Source organism: Chelonia mydas, chromosome 6, assembly GCF_015237465.2.
Source record: "Chelonia mydas isolate rCheMyd1 chromosome 6, rCheMyd1.pri.v2, whole genome shotgun sequence".
NCBI lineage: Eukaryota > Metazoa > Chordata > Testudines > Cheloniidae > Chelonia > Chelonia mydas.
Genome location: NC_051246.2, coordinates 118093841 through 118113922, shown reverse-complemented (window position 1 = coordinate 118113922; position 20082 = coordinate 118093841). Strand labels below are relative to the sequence as shown.

The 20082-nt window shown below is 37.2% G+C and overlaps 1 protein-coding gene across 1 annotated transcript in view; it reads left to right on the top strand.

Annotated features, from left to right (window-relative positions):
• The window catches only part of SYNE2 (spectrin repeat containing nuclear envelope protein 2), a 265942-nt gene that overhangs the window by 118170 nt on the left and 127690 nt on the right, over nt 1-20082 (top strand). The window contains exons 50-61 of the mRNA XM_037901108.2: nt 331-653; nt 1579-1723; nt 2886-3101; nt 3543-3808; nt 4802-4970; nt 8141-8296; nt 10135-10275; nt 10648-10830; nt 11665-11802; nt 12752-12937; nt 14025-14147; nt 15832-16014. Of these exons, the coding sequence (XP_037757036.1) occupies nt 331-653; nt 1579-1723; nt 2886-3101; nt 3543-3808; nt 4802-4970; nt 8141-8296; nt 10135-10275; nt 10648-10830; nt 11665-11802; nt 12752-12937; nt 14025-14147; nt 15832-16014 (2229 nt within the window). The remainder of the gene's footprint in view (nt 1-330; nt 654-1578; nt 1724-2885; nt 3102-3542; nt 3809-4801; nt 4971-8140; nt 8297-10134; nt 10276-10647; nt 10831-11664; nt 11803-12751; nt 12938-14024; nt 14148-15831; nt 16015-20082) is intronic.

Below are 20082 nucleotides of genomic sequence, written 5' to 3'. Positions count from 1 at the left end.
TGCCAATGAACAAAGAAATTATTTGTGTTAAACTTATTATAATCAAACCGTGCCAGATTCTCTGGCCTGCTGCACTTCTTTTGCGCCATTCCAGAGGCATGCAGGGAGCAAAAATTTTTCAGCCCTGGCGCCTGAGCCCTGTGACTCCAAGTCAGCTGACCCAGGCCAGCCGTGAGTTTTTTTTATCCCCGCGCAGACATACCCTCAGTGGCCTCTGACAGCATCACCTGCCAGGCCAACTCATGTCATTTCTCTGAAATGGCTGTTTTGCTATCCATTGTGTCCCGCAGTTTTTCTTGATTGATCTTTTTGTCTCTTAAATGCTTTCAGAATGCCATAGACGAAGCTCATGAGAATGTTAAGCTTTATACCAAAGCTGTCCAAAGGGCTGTGGATCTCCTCACTGAATATGAAATCAGAATTCTCTCAGCAAAAGTTGACCTTGGTAGTCTAGAAGACTCCTGCCAAATTCTACATTGGAAACCAGAAGAATTTGAGTCTGCAAAGGCAGACATAGAGGATCTGACCTCCAAACTGGAAAACATAATTAAACCAAGAGCCAAACCTCAATTGAAAAATACTTTAAGTGAACTAGTCACTAAGAATTCAATACTAAGGGAGAAGGCGCAAAGGAAGAGAACTGATATGCAGAGGTAGGTTTAAGTGATCTATGTAGGCAATGATACAAGGAAGACGATTGATTCTGTGGCCTGCGTTGTGCAGGAGGTCAGACTAGATGATCATAATGGTCCCTTCTGACCTTAATATCTATGAATCTATGACAGTAAATGTGGAATCTTGTTTCTACTGTGATGGATCCTTAATAAAAAGGGCTCTATGCAAATACATGCTGTTCCCAGATGCTATTCTAATGTGTGAAAATTACTCTAGACTAGGCATATTTAAATTCATGTATAAAGCATTCTTTTTGAATGTATTCAAATAAGTGTATCATCCAGCACTGAGTCTGGTGCAGGGATCAAAAAGAGACAGAGCACCTCCATAATCTCAGGCTTCGCCTCTGGTACAGCAGTTAGCCTAATGTGCCCCTTTCAGAGGCCATTTTAGTAACTGGAGATAGTCAAGGCAAAATCAACACCCAGACCACAGTGTCTTCTGCTCCCGGCCCTCAGAGACGTGTTCCGAAAGCTCATTTTATCTTTTTGCTTTTTTTGTTTGTTTAATTCTTTGCGTGTGATCAATGTCTTTGATTATGTCAATAATAATGTGAAAAGCTACTCTGGGAACAGGACTTGTTCTTCTGGGCTGTTTCCTGGCTGAGCGACAGGAGAACATGAAAGTCTTCAGGTCCTACATACACAATTGGTGTGTGTGTATGTTCATATAAATTATTTCTTTGCAACAGAGTAGTGGGTAAAAGAAAAAAAACAGTTGGTATCTGGAGGCCATTGTACACCTCAAAAATTGAGGTATCTGATATCAAACCTAAAATATTTGGCAAGATATTTAAAAGATATATTTGTTTGTTTGTTACATTTATGATTACACTGTGCATTAAAACTGAGGCAAGGAGGAGCTATGGTAAAGTTTGAGTAGTTTGCTAATTGTGTTTCATAGGTGCTTTGAAAAATACAGAAGCTACACAAAAATCAAAGAGAAGGTATATGCTAATATTAATGATCTAGAAAAGATGCTTGGACAATCTTTGTCCCAAATTCCAATGTCTTATAAGGAAGCTCTGGAGTACTTGGAACAAAGCAAGGTAAGCGTGACTCTGAAGTAGCTACAAAACCCTGTACAAAACAATGATCCAAACAGGCTCATTAGGTCTTGAAACACAAAGAGTAGAAGTGGAGTTGGTAGGCCTATGTTTTCCTGTGATTAGGTTTAAACAGGCCGTATATGATGTATGTATCATAGTGTTTATCAAATAAACTTTATCTGTGTTTCAGATACTTTTGTATCCATGCAAATGTATTATTTTTAGCACAAGTTCCTCCATGCTTCTTGGTTGGGGCCTAGACCCAGAAGATTCTTGACCTTGTTTTCTCCTTGGAAGGGGAGGAGAGGGAAAGGGATCGCTGTTTCTTCCCTCCTACCTCCCTAAGGCCCTTCCCCTGCCTCCTGTCCGCACCCCTGTGTTAAAGAACCCCTAGTTTAATCCTTTTCCGGCCTACTGTTGTATTGTACACCCTATCACAGGCTTTTTATATTTTATATCTGTAATTCCCCAATAATTACTCCTCCTGTCCAAAAATCCCCCAGAAAACAAAAACAACCCCCCACCCTTCATCCCTGGTAAAAGGCATTTCTCTGCATGACCAACAAAACAAAGATCCAAAAAAAAAGAGAGAATGTTCAAAAAGTCAAATATAAGAAAATTTCTTAAATGCTGGGGGTGAAATCCTAGCCCCATAAAGATCAGTGGAAGTTTTGCCATTGTCTTAGATGGAGCCAAGATTTCACCCAAAAATGTAAACATTCTCTTTTTGAGCTTTTCTAAAACTTCCAGAAAAACTTTACTCAAAATGAGATGTGGCATATGAAATCTCAGGTGGATTGATTTCTTTTTGGGGAAGTTAGGTTGAAAATCAGGTTTATAAAGGTCAACCTTAGCTAGATGGCTATCACCATGCCATTATGAGGATAAAGTAAAAAGTGGTTAGACTGGTGCTCTATTGTAGATATTGTATAAGCAAATACTATTTCCATTGGTATATATTCCAAACTCTTGGCAAGATTCTCTCTGTCTGGTTTACCCCGGTCTGTCTTATGTTATCTGATATAAAATTGGCTCATTATATAGTATCTAGGCATCAGACAACAAAGTATCTGTTATTTAATCTAGAAGACTAATCATGTAAGGAATTGTTTTGTTAGATATCCTGATATGCAATATTGTTCTGCTTATTATTTGTATCAAGGTTTTGGTCTCTAACCTTCTTTCGACTGAAGAGGATCTAATGACGTTGAGACGGGACTCAAGAGACCTGAGCATGATGTGCAAAGGAAGTGACTGCATGCTTGTCAGGATTGTGTCAGCACTGTGGGGAAAGTGGCTTGGTTTGCTCGAGGCTGCAAAAGAATGGGAGATTAATTGTGAGGAGCTAAAACAGGGATGGAAATTTGTCAATGAAGAAGTGAGTGGCTTAACAGTTGTAGAATATTTTGGGAACAAACATAATAAAACAGGATGCTTAAAGAAGATTACGGGGCCAGATCTTTGGCTGGTGAAAATCAGTATAGCTCCCCTGAAGTCAGTGGAGATATGTCAGTTTACACCAGCTGACTGTCCCATTATCTATCACCTTTTCTTAATGTAAACATGGGAGATATTTATAGACTGAACTGCTGAATTAAGTCGCGCTACTCATTGGGTTTGAACTATGCATGTGCTTATGTGCTTTGTTGGATCAGAACTAAAGTGCTCAGTACCCTGCAGGATCAAGCCCTGAGTTCTCAGTCCGCACACTGAGCTCCCATTGCTGTTAGTGCGAGTTTGATATGCATGACAAGGACATAGTGTAATGTGAAATGCTGAAGAAAGTGCACTTTATGTCATACTTGTATTATTTATTTAGGTGGAACGGCAAGCAATAATTCTAGATAATCTTCAGGAAGAACTACCGGAAAGTCCTAAAGAGAAAGAGAAGGCCTCCACAGATGCACTTTTAGAATTGCTAGAATATGTGGACTGTTACGAGGAAAACATGGACAGAGAGCAACTGTTATTGCTTTTACTACTTCGTCGTATAAGAAGCATCCTGAATGTGCCTGAAAGCATTGAGAGAAAAGCAGCCGTTCCCATTCAATATGAGATACATGCAATGCAAGATCGATGTAAAAAGTACGTGCAAGACACTACACTGCAAAAACATCTTACACAGAACTATGTAATAGCAGAATGTTTTACTCGGCTCACTTGCATTTTCTTCGTACTAAGACAGGTTTCAGAGTAACATCTGTGTTAGTCTGTATTCGCAAAAAGAAAAGGAGTACTTGTGGCATGTTAGAGACTAACCAATTTATTTGAGCATAAGCTTTCATGAGCTACAGCTCACAGTATGCATCCGATGAAGTGAGCTGTAGCTCACGAAAGCTTATGCTCAAATAAATTGGTTAGTCTCTAAGGTGCCACAAGTACTCCTTTTCTTTTTTCGTACTAAGAGAATGTTTCAAAAAGTTAATGGACTTCAAATATGGGCTAAAATTATGTGAAGGATGTAAAATCTTGAATTTTAGAGGTATTGAGGACCTGCAGCTCCCACTCACTGGAAGGGATGTTGCAGGTGTTCAGCATCTGTGAAAATCAGCCTCCGTCTGTGTATTTGTGTACACATTTTTATCTTTATCATCATTACTGCCTCATGTACCAGGTTTTCAAAGGGGTCTCAACCCAGTTACCAAATTTGTGAGCAAAATTGTACACTTTTGTATTTCTTCACACTTGCTCTCTGATGTCTAAATCTTTGTGCACCTACTTTTCAAGGCCTATGTCTCTACGCCTCAACGGTAATTGTGAAAGCTCTATGTCAAGCCTAAATTGGACAATTAGATGGCTGACTACCCAATTTGCTTGACTAAACATACTGTATTTACTTTTATCTGAAGATTCATGTCTAAAGAAACTTAGAGCGTGAAGTCAAAAGTGACTTAAGTACCAAAAAGTAAGCATGCCAAGATACTGACGTGCATTTTAAGGCACAGATTTGGTTCTAAATGTATATTTTTAAATATCAGCATTTAGTTTTGCAGAATACTTTTTGGAATGTTTCACTTTCTAATTAATATTGAGACAAATAATTTTTTCCCAATGCAAATCTTTTTTTTTTTTTTTAAGGCTATCTCAAAAGGCTCAAAAACACAAAAAATCCGTGCAGTCTGAGATTCAGGAGAGAGACAAAATTAATGAAGAAATAAATGCTGTGAGGAGTTCATTACAAAAGGTCTCATTTTTGTTGTGTGATGAAGAGTCGCAAGAGTCTACTGAAAAGGCAACACGGTTGGAGGTGTGTAGAAGACTGTCACATTGCATGGGTCTCGGCTTCTAGATAATAAATTTGACACAGGGGGCTTGAGCCTGCTCCCATTCAAATCAGTGTCAAAAAATATAAGCACAGTGGGATGCGGACCAAATTCTTGGCTCTATAATGTATGTGGCTTGGAGCCAGCTAGCGCTACGTGGCCTGATCGTGCGCCACAGCTACAGAGGCCCGTTCTGATCCTAAGGAGGGGCTCAGCCAATCCTGTCTCACTTAGAAATGGCTGCTCAGCTTATATGCATCTTCTCATTCCTCCCATTCTGCCCCAGGATATCTTCGAAGGGGCTGAGATCCTTATCTCTTGCAGTGTATATTGGCAGTAGCTCCACTGAAGTCAATGTATTACACTGGTGTAAAATGTTTGTAAATTAGATCATTATCAGGACCACAACCTCCATCAGTTTTAGGGCATGCCTATACAGAGGGAGATTGTGCATGGCAAGCTGGGGTGCAAATCTACAGTGCTGTAGCGTGCCACACGTTACCTGGGCATATGGACCTTGCTATTGTGCACTAAAAGTTCTGCAGTGCACTTTGACCAACTGTTGTTTCAAACGTAATCCACTTCAAACAGCAGTAGATCAAAATGCATGGCAAAGCTTTTAGTGCGCAGCAGCAGGGTCCATTTAGCGACTGTGTATGCGGCAAGCTATTGCGCTGTAGATTTACATCCCAGCTTGTCTATACAGCATTAATGCATGACAAGCCCTTAGATTTACACCTGGGTTTTAACACATTTTCTGAAACCTTTATATCATTTAAATGTATTTGTTGTTAACCTTGCGTGAGTGGCTTATTTAAACTGTAGTTTTCTTTAACCAACTCCCTTATGTGGATTAATTATTGTTGTTGATGATTAATATTATAATATACGTTTATTTACAGTAGCCCCTGAAGGCCCCAGTGAAGACTGGGGCTCAGTTGTGCTGGGTGCTGTACAAACAGAGAGTGACAATCCCTGCCCCATTGAACTTACAGTCTGGAAGAGACAAGATGACAAAGGGTTGAGGACAGGGAATAATATACGAACATATGAGAATGGTGATAATGTGCTTGGGGATTTCGTTGGGAGTTAACACAATGTTGAATATGCAAATACATATCTAGGGAGTTCATGAGCTAGCATTATTGTGATGAAACCTTTCCAACTTGTCTGTAAGAATTGTTTTTCACTCTATAAGTACTTGCAGGTCAATGTTGTTATGTCAGTAAGGTTTTTATAGTATCCAAGAGCAAAAGGCTACCATTTCAGCCTCTAAATTCATGCTGTACTCCTTACATTGTGCTTGCTGTAGCTGAATGAGAGGTAGACAACTGACTGGGAGGAGTGCCCCTGGCAAAATGAAACAGTGTAGACAGTGCTCCCAATACCACTGCCAGGAATTGGAGGGCACAAGAATCAGCAATAGCCCTTTAAAAAAAAAAAAAAAAAAAAAAAAAAAAAAAAGTCAGTTCCCGTAGATGACTAAATAACATAACCTCAGTATTTGCAGTGTTCCTTCTACTGACAGTACTGAACAATCTTCCAATTTCACTTAAAATAAATATATATAAGAATAATATGTGCAATATTCTCTTTCCTATATTTAATAGGAGAAACACCTTGGCTGCTGCAATTAGGTTTCTTAATCCTGCTTCAGTGCAGGGGGAGGGACTTCAAGACCTACGTTTCTATGATTCTGTTCTATGAAATACTGACAAAAATGAACTGCAGTGCTTATTTATCTATCTAAGGCAGTTGGCAAGTTTTAAAGTAGCACCCATGTAGGATAAAGCTGCAGATAGTGAGGTAATGTTATGTTGCCCCTTGGGATAGGGACCATCTTTTTGTTCTGTTTATACAGCACCTAACCCTGTGGAGCCCTGGTCCATGACTAGTGCTCTTAGGTGCTAGAGTAATACAAACAATAATCATCATCATGTTTTTATTTAGTTCTTTTGGACAAAATTGGGAAGCTTTCAAATATCACAGTTTTACAGCTTAAAAGTATTAACTGCATGTTTGTATTTATATACTGATATGGAAGTCCATTTTACAAAGTGATATTTTCTGCTTACTGCAGGTCAGAGAGTTGTTTTCTTTCAAATACAGGTCATTTGGGAGCCCATCACTACTGGCACAGCCTTAATTGTGGCACTGTTACAGTAAGCTTCTTTGTGGTGTATTAGGTGTACAGATGTTTTATGTTCTTTACAGTTGGACCCAGTTGTCACAGCAAAATGGGAAAGAAAACTTTATTTCATCCATTGATACAGTCTTTCTCTGCATTGTACTTAGGTGTGGGACAGGATTCCCAAATGGAGGTTAGGATTTAAAGGGGAATGGTTAAACTTTATAAAAATCATCACCCCATAGTCTAACAGTAAAATAAAAAGTTCTCACTGCATAATAGGAATTTATCACTTTGCCCAATAACTTATTTAACATTTGACACCACACAAAAATGGCGGAGAGTAGGGGAAAGTAACTGTGAAAACAAGAAATTTTGCAACTTGAAATTTTAGAAAGCCTAACAAACAAGTTTCTTCTTCATTCTTTCTGTGAGAGGACTTAGTTCAGGTTTTGTTTCTAGGCCACAGGCTGTAGACAGTTGTTCAGGTTTCTTTTGTCTCACAAAACCTACATTCCTTACACAGGACTGGAACCTACTGTTTTGAAAGGAGCTGTGCTCTGCAGTTCTACATAATTACATGAAAGCTGACACTTCAGCTTTGAGGCTGTTGCTTTTAGCGGTCTTTGTGTTGTTATAATAATGTAGCTGTTAAAATAATGTAAAACTTCTTTGAAAGTAAAAATCTAGTATTTATAATAGGAATGTCACAGAGCTGAACATTAAATCACAGAAGCACTTTAACATTTTAACCATAAATTATTTCTGTCAATAAGTATTACTGGAACAATAGTTTGACATTGGGTGGTATCAAGTTTAATTAATTCTTACAGTTTGAAAAGCATCATTTGTCTAAACCAGTGAATATATCTCAGGTTTAATCTGCTTGCATAGGTTGTCAAGTGAGGTTTTGTAATGTGAAAACAACTTATTTAAATCATCATCATGGTAGAAGACTCACTTAGTTCCTACTGAGTCTAAGTTTTTAGTGTTTTATAAGTGCTGAAACCTCTGAAATGTTTTTAGGAGATTCGGAGTATAATTAACAGAGAGAATCAAACAATTACGGATATTATGGAGAAACTACGAATCAAGTATTCAGAAATGTATACAATAGTTCCTGCAGATATTGAAACACAGTTGGAAGACTGCAAGAAAACATTACAAGACCTAGAAGAGAAGGTGGTAATGTGTGAAATTCACATTTTTATTTATTTGGAATGTTTTCACACTATATTATTGCTATAAGTACAAGTGTCAGTTGAAAATGTTAGTTGGTATAAATGCTAATTTTATTTGCATTCCACACTTAGTAAAAATGTATAAACTACAGATAAATTGCATGTGTTACCTCTGTATCCTTTTAAAATATTATAGCAATCAACAAATTAGGGCATAAAATTTATTTTAATTAAGCTACAAGAAGAAATGGCAGATTCAGTAAGGCTAAGAGGTATATACATTCTTTTATACCTTTCAGAACACCATTGTTCTCTTTCCCTTCAATCTTATTCTTAAACTTGACCAATAGTGTTTTTTATCATCTGTTTCCCAATAAGTGTGAAACCTCATCATGGTATCATACACAGTTGGATGAGATGATATGTTCAAAACGTATTTCTTTGTTTTGTGGGCATTTCAAAGCCATCAAGAAGTTCAACAAATACTTTTATAAACAGGGCTGCACATATGGCAGGGTATTATTAGTGACATAATTCTTTATAGCAACCCCTGGTGCACAGTGGCGCCCTAAAAAACTTGCCAGTTAATTTAGATAACTAACGTTGTCTAATTTAGGTAACTAACTCTGTCTCAGTATTTTCAGTATTCCCTAAGTATAATACATACAGAATAAATGAAATATCTATTTATCTAGAGCAAAGCTGTCAAAGTTTTAAGAGGGACTGCAGGGTGTGAAACAAGAAGAAAAAGAGAATCAGACTGGTCCATTAAGTTTGAGATAAAATTCTAACCTGGAAGCATAGAATTATTGTTGTTTATTCATTTTTACTGATTCTAATAAAAAGGGTGAAAAAGAACAAAATGTATCCTCTCTGGTGCACAGTGCTTTCATGCTCCCTAGTGATTAAGGCATCTCAGTCCCATTTTCAGACGTGACTAAGGCATTTGGAAGCCCAAGGTCTGATACGTATCAGTATAGGTATTTTGGAATAGGAGCATGTTTTTTTACTGTAATAACTATACCAATACATCCCCCTAGTGAGGATGCTCTTATACTGGTATAAGTTATACTCCTGTAGGTTGTGCTGGTTAGTGTAAGCATCTTTATACCAGTATACCTGCATCCACACTAAGGGCGGTGTACTGCTTTAACTATAGCGGTATAATTAATGTAGTACAATTTTTGTGTGCAGACTAGTCCTAAATGCCGAAGTCCCTTTAAAAAATTGGGCTTAGGTTCCTAAATCAGTTAGGCAATTTTAAAAATTTTACCGCAACTTACACCAAAATCATGGTACTCAATATCCCTATTTCTTGTTCTTGTGGAGTTCTGCTGAGAGAGATTCTGCACTTGATTGTTTTGGGGCTTTAAAGTAATTTATTTTTGTAGTCAGTCTGAGCATTAATATAGTGGAAACGTGTAAAACCTTGATTTTTATTTCTCAGGCAAAACAGTGCTATCAGCTGGCAGATTATAGTTCAGTTTTGATTTTTCAGAGTGAGGAGCTGGAGTGTGTCTTTTCCCTAGTACAGGTTGTATCTCTTACATACTGGCCAGAACAGAAACCAGCAGAAGTGACCCAATATTGTAGTATATTATATTGATTTGTATTTAATGCAGTGTTCCACCTGTCATTTTAGTGGGATGAAACTATTGAATGACCCATGAACTCAACACCATATTACTGTTGCTTCTCACAGCAAATCTAATTCTGGCTTACATTCTTATGTGACTTGTCAAGGAAGTAATACAAAGAATTCTGAAACTTTTTGTGAGACATTATGAATAAACAAACAGATCTTTGTTACCTGCATAACTTTTCCCTTTACTATGACAGGTTAGCACCAAAATCTTGCAGAGCTCTCCTCATTATGTGATGAATAAAAAAGTAGAGAATATTAACAATGGCCTGCAAGCTGTTGAAAAGATGTTACAACACAAGAGTGAAAACATTGCAAAAGCCAAGGAAATTCAAAAGGTAATGTCTCAAAATTCCATTTTCTGAGTCTGAAGACCATGGGTCCAGTTACTGAACCTGATTTAGGAGACTGTCAAGGGATCTTCCGTTGTGTTTGCCTGCATACACAGAAGCATGTACTTGATTAATACTTTCAAAACCTTTCAGCTCACAGCAAAAGATTTTTTTTCTCATTTGCCTTGGGCATGAGTGACCCAGGGTAGATACAGAAAATTCTGTACTAGTCGTATCAGTTCATGAACCTTTGCAAATTCAAAACTCACATACCCCATACAGGAAACATAAATTAGATATTATGTATACAGATATGTATCCTGTCAGAATTAGGTTTGACCGTAATGTTTTTTGTTTTTACCATATTCCCACATGTAGACAATCTGGGATGTGCTAGACCTTTGGCATTACAAACTGAATGAACTGGACTCAGAAGTGCAGGATATAGCAGAACAGGATCCATGTCACGCACAGGAATGGATGGACACTTTAATGATTCCTTTGCAGCAGTACCAGCAGGTCGCACAACACGCTGAGCGCAGAACCACACTCTTAAACAAGGTAAAAGCAAAGCTACAAGTGTCTTGGCTTAATAAAGGATCAGACATTAAAAAAGAGACTATGGTTAAAATGTCAGTAGTGCCTACGTGGCATAGGAGCCTAAGTGTCATTGAGGTCTCAGTGGGATTTAGGCTTCCTAAGCCCAGATCCTCAAAGGTATTTAAGTGCCTAACTCCCACTGCTGTCAGTGTGAGTTAAATGCCTAAATATTTTTGAAGATCTTGGCCTAAGTGCCTAAAACACTTAAGAAAATGGGAATTAAGCTCCTAAATCACTCAAGTGTTTTTGATCATTTTATCCTGCTTCTTTATTTCATAGCAAGGTTAATTTCACCAAACTCCGCAAAAATATATAGGGTGTTCTTTAATTTTCCCCCTTAACTGTTTCTATTCAAAATATAGCTAAAAAGTCATTCAGCTAATAGGGCCAAACTCTGTTGATGTAAGTCCTTATGAGTTCAGTGGATGCCAGTGGAGAATTAAGCCTTCCATCTCTCACAGTTAGGGATTTCTCTCTATCTAAGTACCCATATGATCCTCACACTCCTTAATGGGTTTATTCTCACGACACCCTTAAGAAGTGGGAGAGTACCAGTCTCATTTTAAAGATAAACCTGGGGTAAATTAAGTGACTTGCCCAAGGTCACACACAAAGTGTGGCAGAGCTGGGGATTGAATTCAGATTTTCTGTTTCTCAGTCAAATATGTTAACCCTGATTTGAGCAGAATAATACTTCATAATTCAGAACTTACGAATAAATACAGCTAGTCTTTCATTTATAAGGGATGTTAACTTAGGGTGTTACAGAACATATATTTGAGTATTTTTTTATAGGCCACTAATAAGATGGAGGAATATGAGGAACTCTTGAAGAGCATGCAGTTATGGATAGAAACCACCAATCATTTGTTAACCGTGGAGGCTGAAAATGACTCTGCAAAAGCCCTGAGTAAACATGCCAATGCCCTTCAAGTAAGTGTATATACAAAATTTCTGTTCCGGGAGCCCAAATTACAAAAACTGTGTAGCCTATTCTAAGTACCTCCAGCTCATGCAGGTATGGATTTTGCACAAACAGATTTTTTAGGCACAAATAAGGAAGTCCACTGAAAATTTGAACTTCAGTGAAAAATGACCATAGTGATAAAAAATGTCAGCAGCCATATAACAATATGACAGGTACGTTTTAATAGGGGATAGATCTTTCTCAGAAAATGGTAAACTTTGTGTCCTGGCCTTTGTCTACTTGTTGCACTGCTTTACAGTTGAACAGATTTTACAGGTCATGCTGCAGTTTTTAGTAAACAGTGTATTGATGTAGAATTAGTAGATCCGTTTTTTGGTTCTTGTGCATTTGTTAAAGCATTTTGAGGTGAATTGTAATTCATAAATCAGTTTCCTTATGCACTTTAAAGTGGATTGTGGTAAGTTATTTCAAGTGTCAGGTTTTTGTAACATTATCAGAGGGAATTTGACGCCATGGGAAGAGTGGTGCAAAGACTACTTTCTGTATGTGAAATCTGAGTTTTGGCAAGAGAAGGCATGAATTTAGCCCAGAAGAATCGTTTGCGCTCAGGACATGACTTTTTATATAAAAAGTAATCACGAATGTCATTGCTGTTCCTGGGATTTTACTAGTGGTATTGTAGCCTTTCGTGGTAGGTTGTTATATATTAGAATCTGCCACGGGGGGGAATATTAATGCAAAATTGTGTGAAAGTTTCACTGTCTCCTATTAATCCAAGGATTAGATTATTGTATTTAAACAAAGTCTTTACAGTTTGGAACATTAGTGTGTTTTGGGCTGGAAGGCCAAAGTATTTGAGAATGCAACAGAGGTTTGTATCTGAGCCGAGGTGCATCAGTGAATCAGGCATTCTAAGTGCCTTGAACATGCTGATGTGGTGTTGTTTTTTTCCAGATGGCACTGGAAGATTCGGAACAAAAGCAAAATCTTCTACATAATATCTATTCACAACTGGATGAGTTATCAATAATCTTTGAAACAGAAAATATAGTGCAACAGATTAATGAAGTAAATGGTCAAGTAACATCTTTACAGCAAAAGATAGTGGAAATTCTTCCACAGATCCAGCACATGGCTGATGTAAGTCTGGGTAGTCTGGAAAAAATAGCTTTTTATTGGTGTTTCATTAGATCGTATACATTATTTGCCAATAGAATGCAAGCATTCTTGTTTTAATAATAGGAATAACATATAGGTAAATGCATCATTTAAAAAAAATCCCAATGTGATAATTAAGCTGTAAAATTCAAGAGAAATGGCAAAATAATTTGGGGGTGTGCCTTCTGTCTTTGAGGAGGAGAAATACAATGCTTATTACTAGCTTATTCAAAGGGCTTGTCTCCACAGAGAAATTTGACAGCAGAACTATACTGGTATATAATTACGTGGGGAGTTATACCAATATAAGAGTGCCTTTTTCTGGTTTAGCTCATACAGTTTCAAAGCAACATAAGCTAAATTTGGAAAAAAGTCAATCTTATACTAGAATATCAATGTCCACACAGGGTGCTGTACTGGTATAATTATATCAGAATAGTTCAGCCAGTAAACTTCCCCATGTATACAAGCCCAAGAGTAGTTCATGTGTGACTTCAACGTTATTTTGATTCCCTACTCAGGGATTAAAGCTATATCCTTTCCAGCTGACCACTAATACCTAATTCCCTATGTGAGTTATGACAAGGAGCCTGTGAAAGACAGTGTGATTGATAGCAACTAGCTTCTGGATCAGCACTACCAGTTGAATGTATTGTAAATGCAGCAGCATTCAGTCTCGGATATTGTACATTATTATTACTTTTTTAGTAAGGTTCAGTTTAATACCTCTTTCTGATATGTTTCCGGTCAAAACATATTGTATAATACAGATTGTTTTATTTATTTATTATGTTTGAAGGGCAGCCTGAAAATATTTGTTATTAATATGAAACATTTAAATGAAAGCTATACATTTTGTAGTTCTAATTTGCATTAGAAGAAAATGTACTTCCTATTAAATTATTGGAGTACAATGTATTTAGAATTTAGATAAAATTTAGACCTGGTAATTCATTAATTTATTTGGTATTTATTAAGATAACAACAATAATAGGCACAATAACAATTCATGTGGCTGTAAAATGAAATTTCATAGCCCCAAATATTTTGGATATTTCAAAACATCTAGGAGGTGGATGCCATTGAATCTGAAGTGAAAGTGATAGGGAAGGATGTTGCCAAAATTAAGACAATCTTGTCAACAGAAGATATATTAGATTTTTCTCCTAAGGAGCATCTTAGACATGGACAGGTGTGTATGTATCTTATTAAACCATTTTTTCTTACATTGAATAAATAAATCAATACATTTCACAGATATGAAGATGGTTTATTAATGAAAACAAATTATTATGATGCATGATTTGATTTTGAGAGCAATAACTGTAAAATATTGTCCAGGAGTAGGTATACTATGGGAATTGTGGCTGTAATTCTCATAACCCAAAGGCTGAAGGAACTTTTTCACAATTGTATTAAATGGCCTTGTGGTTAATGTGTGAGACTACGAGTTGGAACATCTGTGTTCTGTTTCTCTCTGCAGCAGATTTCCTATGTGACCTTGGGCAAGTTGTTTATGCTTAAATTTTCAGAAGTGCACATTAATTTTTGGTGTCTCCATTTCTGGAAACTTTATGACCCAATTTTCAGAGGTCATGACGACCCAAACGCTAGATAATATAAACATAAACTGCAGGCAGCTGGCACTTCGAAAAATCAGGTCCTAGGTTTCAGGTTGGACACTCAAAGTTGAGGCAAAAGTTGATATTAATTTCACTGTACCTTATTGTCCTCATTTTGTGAAATGAAGGTGATTATATTACCTCAAAAGGGCAAATTCATTTGTTTTTTACAAAACACTTGAAGATAGTTGGATGGAAACATGTATATATGTGCAAAGTCTTATTATCCAAGTCCCTTCCAGTCTTACATTTCTATAATTTCATGATTATTTATCAATTCAAGAGTTCATTGCAAGGATATTTTGGCCAGGATGTTCTGCCTTCCATCCCTGGGTACAATAAATCAAAGTATTAAAGATATTTTCTATTTATTTTTTCCCTGTGTCTACAAGCCACATTTTCAGTTCACCTACATGCAAAATTTGTGGATTCAGTTTAAGAGGAAAGCTGAAAGTTTGGTCATGTTTGGTGTTCTGTTACCCAAAGGGCACTTGTTGTAGCTGTTACAGTATATGGAGAAGTGAGTAATATTGTGAAGAAATATTTCACCTTGAAAACAGTATTCTTCCTTCCCAAATTGTAACCTTTGTCCACATTAGAGAAATATACAAAAAATTCCCACTGATCTGAACACTTGTGAACCATAACGTAGATAGGGGTCCTGCTAGTTAGACCCATTTTCACCACCATTTTAGTGAAACCTGCTGAAAGCAAGTCTAGCGGTTGGGTAATTTTAACGTTTCAATGAGCTCCATCAATTTCTGATGAAATCGGTGTGACTGAGATAAGGTAACAAACAGGTCCAGCAACCTTTACACAGAGTCATGCAGATTTAATCAGAAATTGATGGAGTTCATTGAAATATTAAAATTACCCAACCACTCAGTAAAACTATAGTACATTAGACATGACTTTCTGTCGGCATTTATTTGTCAGGTAGAATGTTCTGTGCTAATTGCATATGTGTTTTCAGTAATGTGCAGTATTTCTACCATATGCCTCAGATCCACAAAATGGACAGAAATGGTCCTAATGGCCCCTGTCCTGCAAGTGTCATGACACACTCCTCTTGTTTGTACAGTCTCATCATATATTTTTTGAAAACATTCTGAGGTAAAAGTTCTCAGAAGGTAAACTGAGAGAAGGCCTAAAATCAGTCCTGCAGAATTTACGTAAGAGAACTTTTTAACGGCGTGACAAAATTGATCAGTGTTTCTTCTTCATAGCGTATTCTGGTTATATTTACATTTTTAGGTTATACTTGGCCACATCCGTCCCTTGCAGAAGACCCTTGCTGAGATACAGGGCTACAAAGAAGGTCTTAGGTTACCAGGAATGAGAGTGCAGCCTCTCTCAGTCTTCAGAAGAACAGCTCAACTTGTGAAAGAACTGAAAATGTTAGAAAAAATTACCAAGGAACAAAATGAGCTACTGGAGGTAAAGTATTTGCATTTACATCAGATTCATTTGTTCTGAAATTTCATACAAAACTTCTTAAATTGGTGGTAATTTTTTTGGTGATGAGACATGATTGTTAAGGCAGGACCATAATACACCTACCAGGTCTCCGTTTTTGCTGGGTAATTTAATACAAGGACAAAGCATGCTATAACTGTTTCGATGTTTATTTTAACTTTGGAATTCAGCTAAAAGAGATGCCAGTTTCTTTTCCCAGATAGCTAATGCCTTATGGCACCTTGTGGTAGTTTTGGGTATTACACAATAGCAGTGACTTAATTGTCATATTACTTAAATACCTATGCTCCCACAACCCAAGTCAATGCAAGCTGTAGGTGCTCAGCACCACTGAAATTCAGATCCTACATCTTTATACAGAACATAGAAATATTTTTTGTTATATATACCTACCATTTAATAGTAATTTAATTACATTCACATTAATTATTAAAATGTGAATAGTGCAAAGTCTGTTGCTGAAGGAGTTATTTCTCAAGGATGTAATCTTTTCTTATCAGTAAAGCACAATGGGCCAATTTCCTCCATTGTAAATTGTACTGCTTATCATTCTGAAGCTGAACATCTCCTGACCTGACCTCAGATTAGGTACTGCAACTGTATTTGCTATCCTGGGAAGCAGTGACTCTAAAAAAGATTTGGGGCTACTGGTGGATAATCAGTCCTTGGATGCATAAATGGGAATCTTGAGTAGGAGTAGAGAGGTTATTTTACCTCTGTATTTGGCACTGGTGTGATCACTGCTGGAATAGTCTGTCTGGTTCGGGGGCCCACAATTTAAGAAGGATGTTAAAAAATTGGAGCGAGTTCAGAGAAGAGCCATTAGAATGATTAAAGGATTAGACAATATGTCAAGGAGCTCAATCTATTTAGTTTAACAAAGAGAAGGTTACCAGGTACTTGATTACAGTCTATAAGCACCTACTGGGGGAACAAATATTTTATAATGGGCTCTTCAGTCTAGTAGACAAAAATATAATATGATCTAATGGCTGGAAGTTGAAGTTAGAAAAATTCAGACTGGAAATAAGGTGTAACTTTTTAACAGATAAATTAACCATTGGAACAATTTACCAAGGATTGTGGTAGATTATCCATCACTGACAATTTTTAAATCAAAATTGGATGTTTTTCTAAATGGTGTGCTCTAGGAATTATTTTTGGGGAAGTTTTGTGACTTGTGTTATAGGATATCAGATGAGATCAGTGGCGCTCAACCTTTCCTGACTACTGTAAACTTTTCCAGAGTCTGATTTCTCTTGCATACCCCAAGTTACACCTCAGATAAAAACTACTTGCTTACAAAATCAGACATAAAAATAGAAAAGTGTCACAGCACACTATTACTGAAAAATTGCTCACTTTCTCATTTTTACTATACAATTATAAAATAAATAATTGGAATATAAATATTGTACTTACATTTCAGTGTATAGTAAATAGAGCAGTATAAACAAGTCATTGTCCATATGCAATTTTAGTTTCTCTTGACTTTGCTAGTGCTTTTTATGTAGCCCGTTGTAAAACTAGGCAAATATCTAGATGAGTTGATGTACCCCCTGGACAATCTCTGCGTTCCTCCACGGATACGCATACCCCAGCTTGAGAACCACTGGACTAGATGATCACAATGGTCCCTTCTGGCCTTGGAATCTATTAATATTTCTGGGTGAGCAGGAGAGTGGAGGCTCAGGACTAAACAATCTAAGATGGGTCTCTGCATTTCTCAGCATGATGTCATCAAACAAAAGTTTTTTTTCTTCTTAAACACACCTTTTAACTGTTCTCTAGTAAAGAGAGTGCTTTAGCACTTCAAGGGCTGTTGTTTCCACTGCTCGGCCATTTGGTGTTCATATGAAGATAGCCATCATTGATCCTAGATGTGTGCTTATTTGCTGAAGCTTTAGAGGAGCTGGTATGGAATATGCCAAAAGGTATGCACATTCTTATAGTTTGAGGAAGGCTGGGGCTCCAGGGGCTGTAACAGTGTACTTCAATGTTCAGTGCTGAAGCATCATCTTGTGGTGAAGACTTACCTAGGTGTCATGAATTTGGGGTTCTGTTCATTTTTTACCCCAGATTTCCTGTGTGAGCCTCTGAAGTTCTACATTTGTAAAATGGAGGTGATAACATGCCTGTGAAGTAGATGTATATTATGAAGCTAAGTTTGCAAAGCACATTGAGATCCTCAGATACGAGATGCTATACAAGTGTAAAGTATTATTATTATATGGTTCCCATTGGTTCAGATGGGCCCTTGGGTATAAGTTTTCCTGCTTTGAAATATATTGTACTTGTTGGAAGCCATATAATGTTTATGCTCGGCATTTTCATAGAATCATAGAAGATTAGGGTTAGAAGAGACCTCAGAAGATCATCTAGTCCAACCCCCTGGTCAAAGCAGGACCAATCCCAACTAAATTATCCCAGCCAGGGCTTTGTCAAGCCGGGCCTTAAAAACCTCTAAGGATGGAGATTCCACCACCTCCCTAAGTAACCCATTCCACTGCTTCACCACCCTTCTAGTGAAATAGTTTTTCCTAATATCCAACCTAGACCTCCCCCACTGCAACTTGAGACCATTGCTCCATGTTCTGTCATCTGCCACCACTGAGAACAGCCTAGCTCCGTCCTCTTTGGAACCCCTCTTCCGGTAGTTGAAGGCTGCTATCAAATCCCCCTCACTCTTCTCTTCTGAAGACTAAATAAGCCCAGTTCCCTCAGCCTCTCCTCATAAGTCATGTGCCCCAGCCTCCTAATCATTTTCGTTGCCCTCTGCTGGGCTCTCTCCAATTTGTCCACATCCTTTTTTTGTGTGCGGGGGGGCAAAACTGGACGCAGTACTCCAGATGTGGCCTCACCCATGCCAAATAGAGGGGAATAATCATTTCCCTCGATCTGCTGGCAATGCTCCTACTAATGCAGCCCAATAAAGGGCACACTGTTGACTCATATCCAGCCTCTTTGCCTTTATCTCCTACAAATCTAACTCAATTTTTAAATGAGATTTCTTCATTAGAAAACAGATGGGAAAAATTGCATTTCTTGACACTTGGGTGTCATACCTTGCAGCAAAGACTCTCCAGTCCTGTTGTGTAGGTTGAAAGCAAGTGTAGTCCAATACAAGTCTATTGTCCGGCTAAGTTATTACATGGGAAGAAGTGTACTAAAGCATGGACATTTTATCATTAACTGTGCATCAGAATGTAAGTGCTTTGTTGTAAAGGCAACCAGAATGGAAATAATGTGCTCTTATTTTTTAAAAAAAAGCCTTGGATATTTATTTTGAATTCTTAAGTGTGTATGTGTTTATGTATATATTACTCTCGGTTTACATTTATCAAGTGATATTGTAATAGAACAATCCTAATAATTTTATCATGATTAAATTCCAGCATAACAAAGCATAGTGATATATCACAGAAACAAAAAAGAATTAGGTGATGATGTTGGTTTGTATATTCCTTGGGGGTAGGTCTTCAATCAGCTTTCACCAAGGATTAATTTAACCATTTGTGTTTGTATTTTGGCCTGTGGAGTGCCATGCATACCAACAGCGCTCTATAAATAACACTCAGGTTAGAGGGTATAAAGAGTACAGCTGGCTGTCCTGACTTCCTATATAAGAGGGACACTGTTCTCATATTTTAAGATTAGGACTGTCAAGCGATTAAAAAAATTAATCGCGATTAATTGCCCAATTAAAAAAAATTAATCACGATTAATTGCATTGTTAAACAATAATAGAATATCATTTATTTAAATATTTGTGGATGTTTTCTACATTTTCAAATATATTGTTTTCAATTATAACACAGAATACAAAGTGTGCAGTGCTCACTTTATATTTATTTTTGATTACAAATATTTTCACTGTTTTTGTTTAAAAAACAAAAAAAAGTATATTTCAATTCACCTAATACAAATACTGTCATGCAGTCCCTTTCAATGAAAGTTGAACTTACAAACATAGAATTATGTACAAAAAATAACTGCATTCAAAAATAAAACAATGTAAGACTTTAAAAC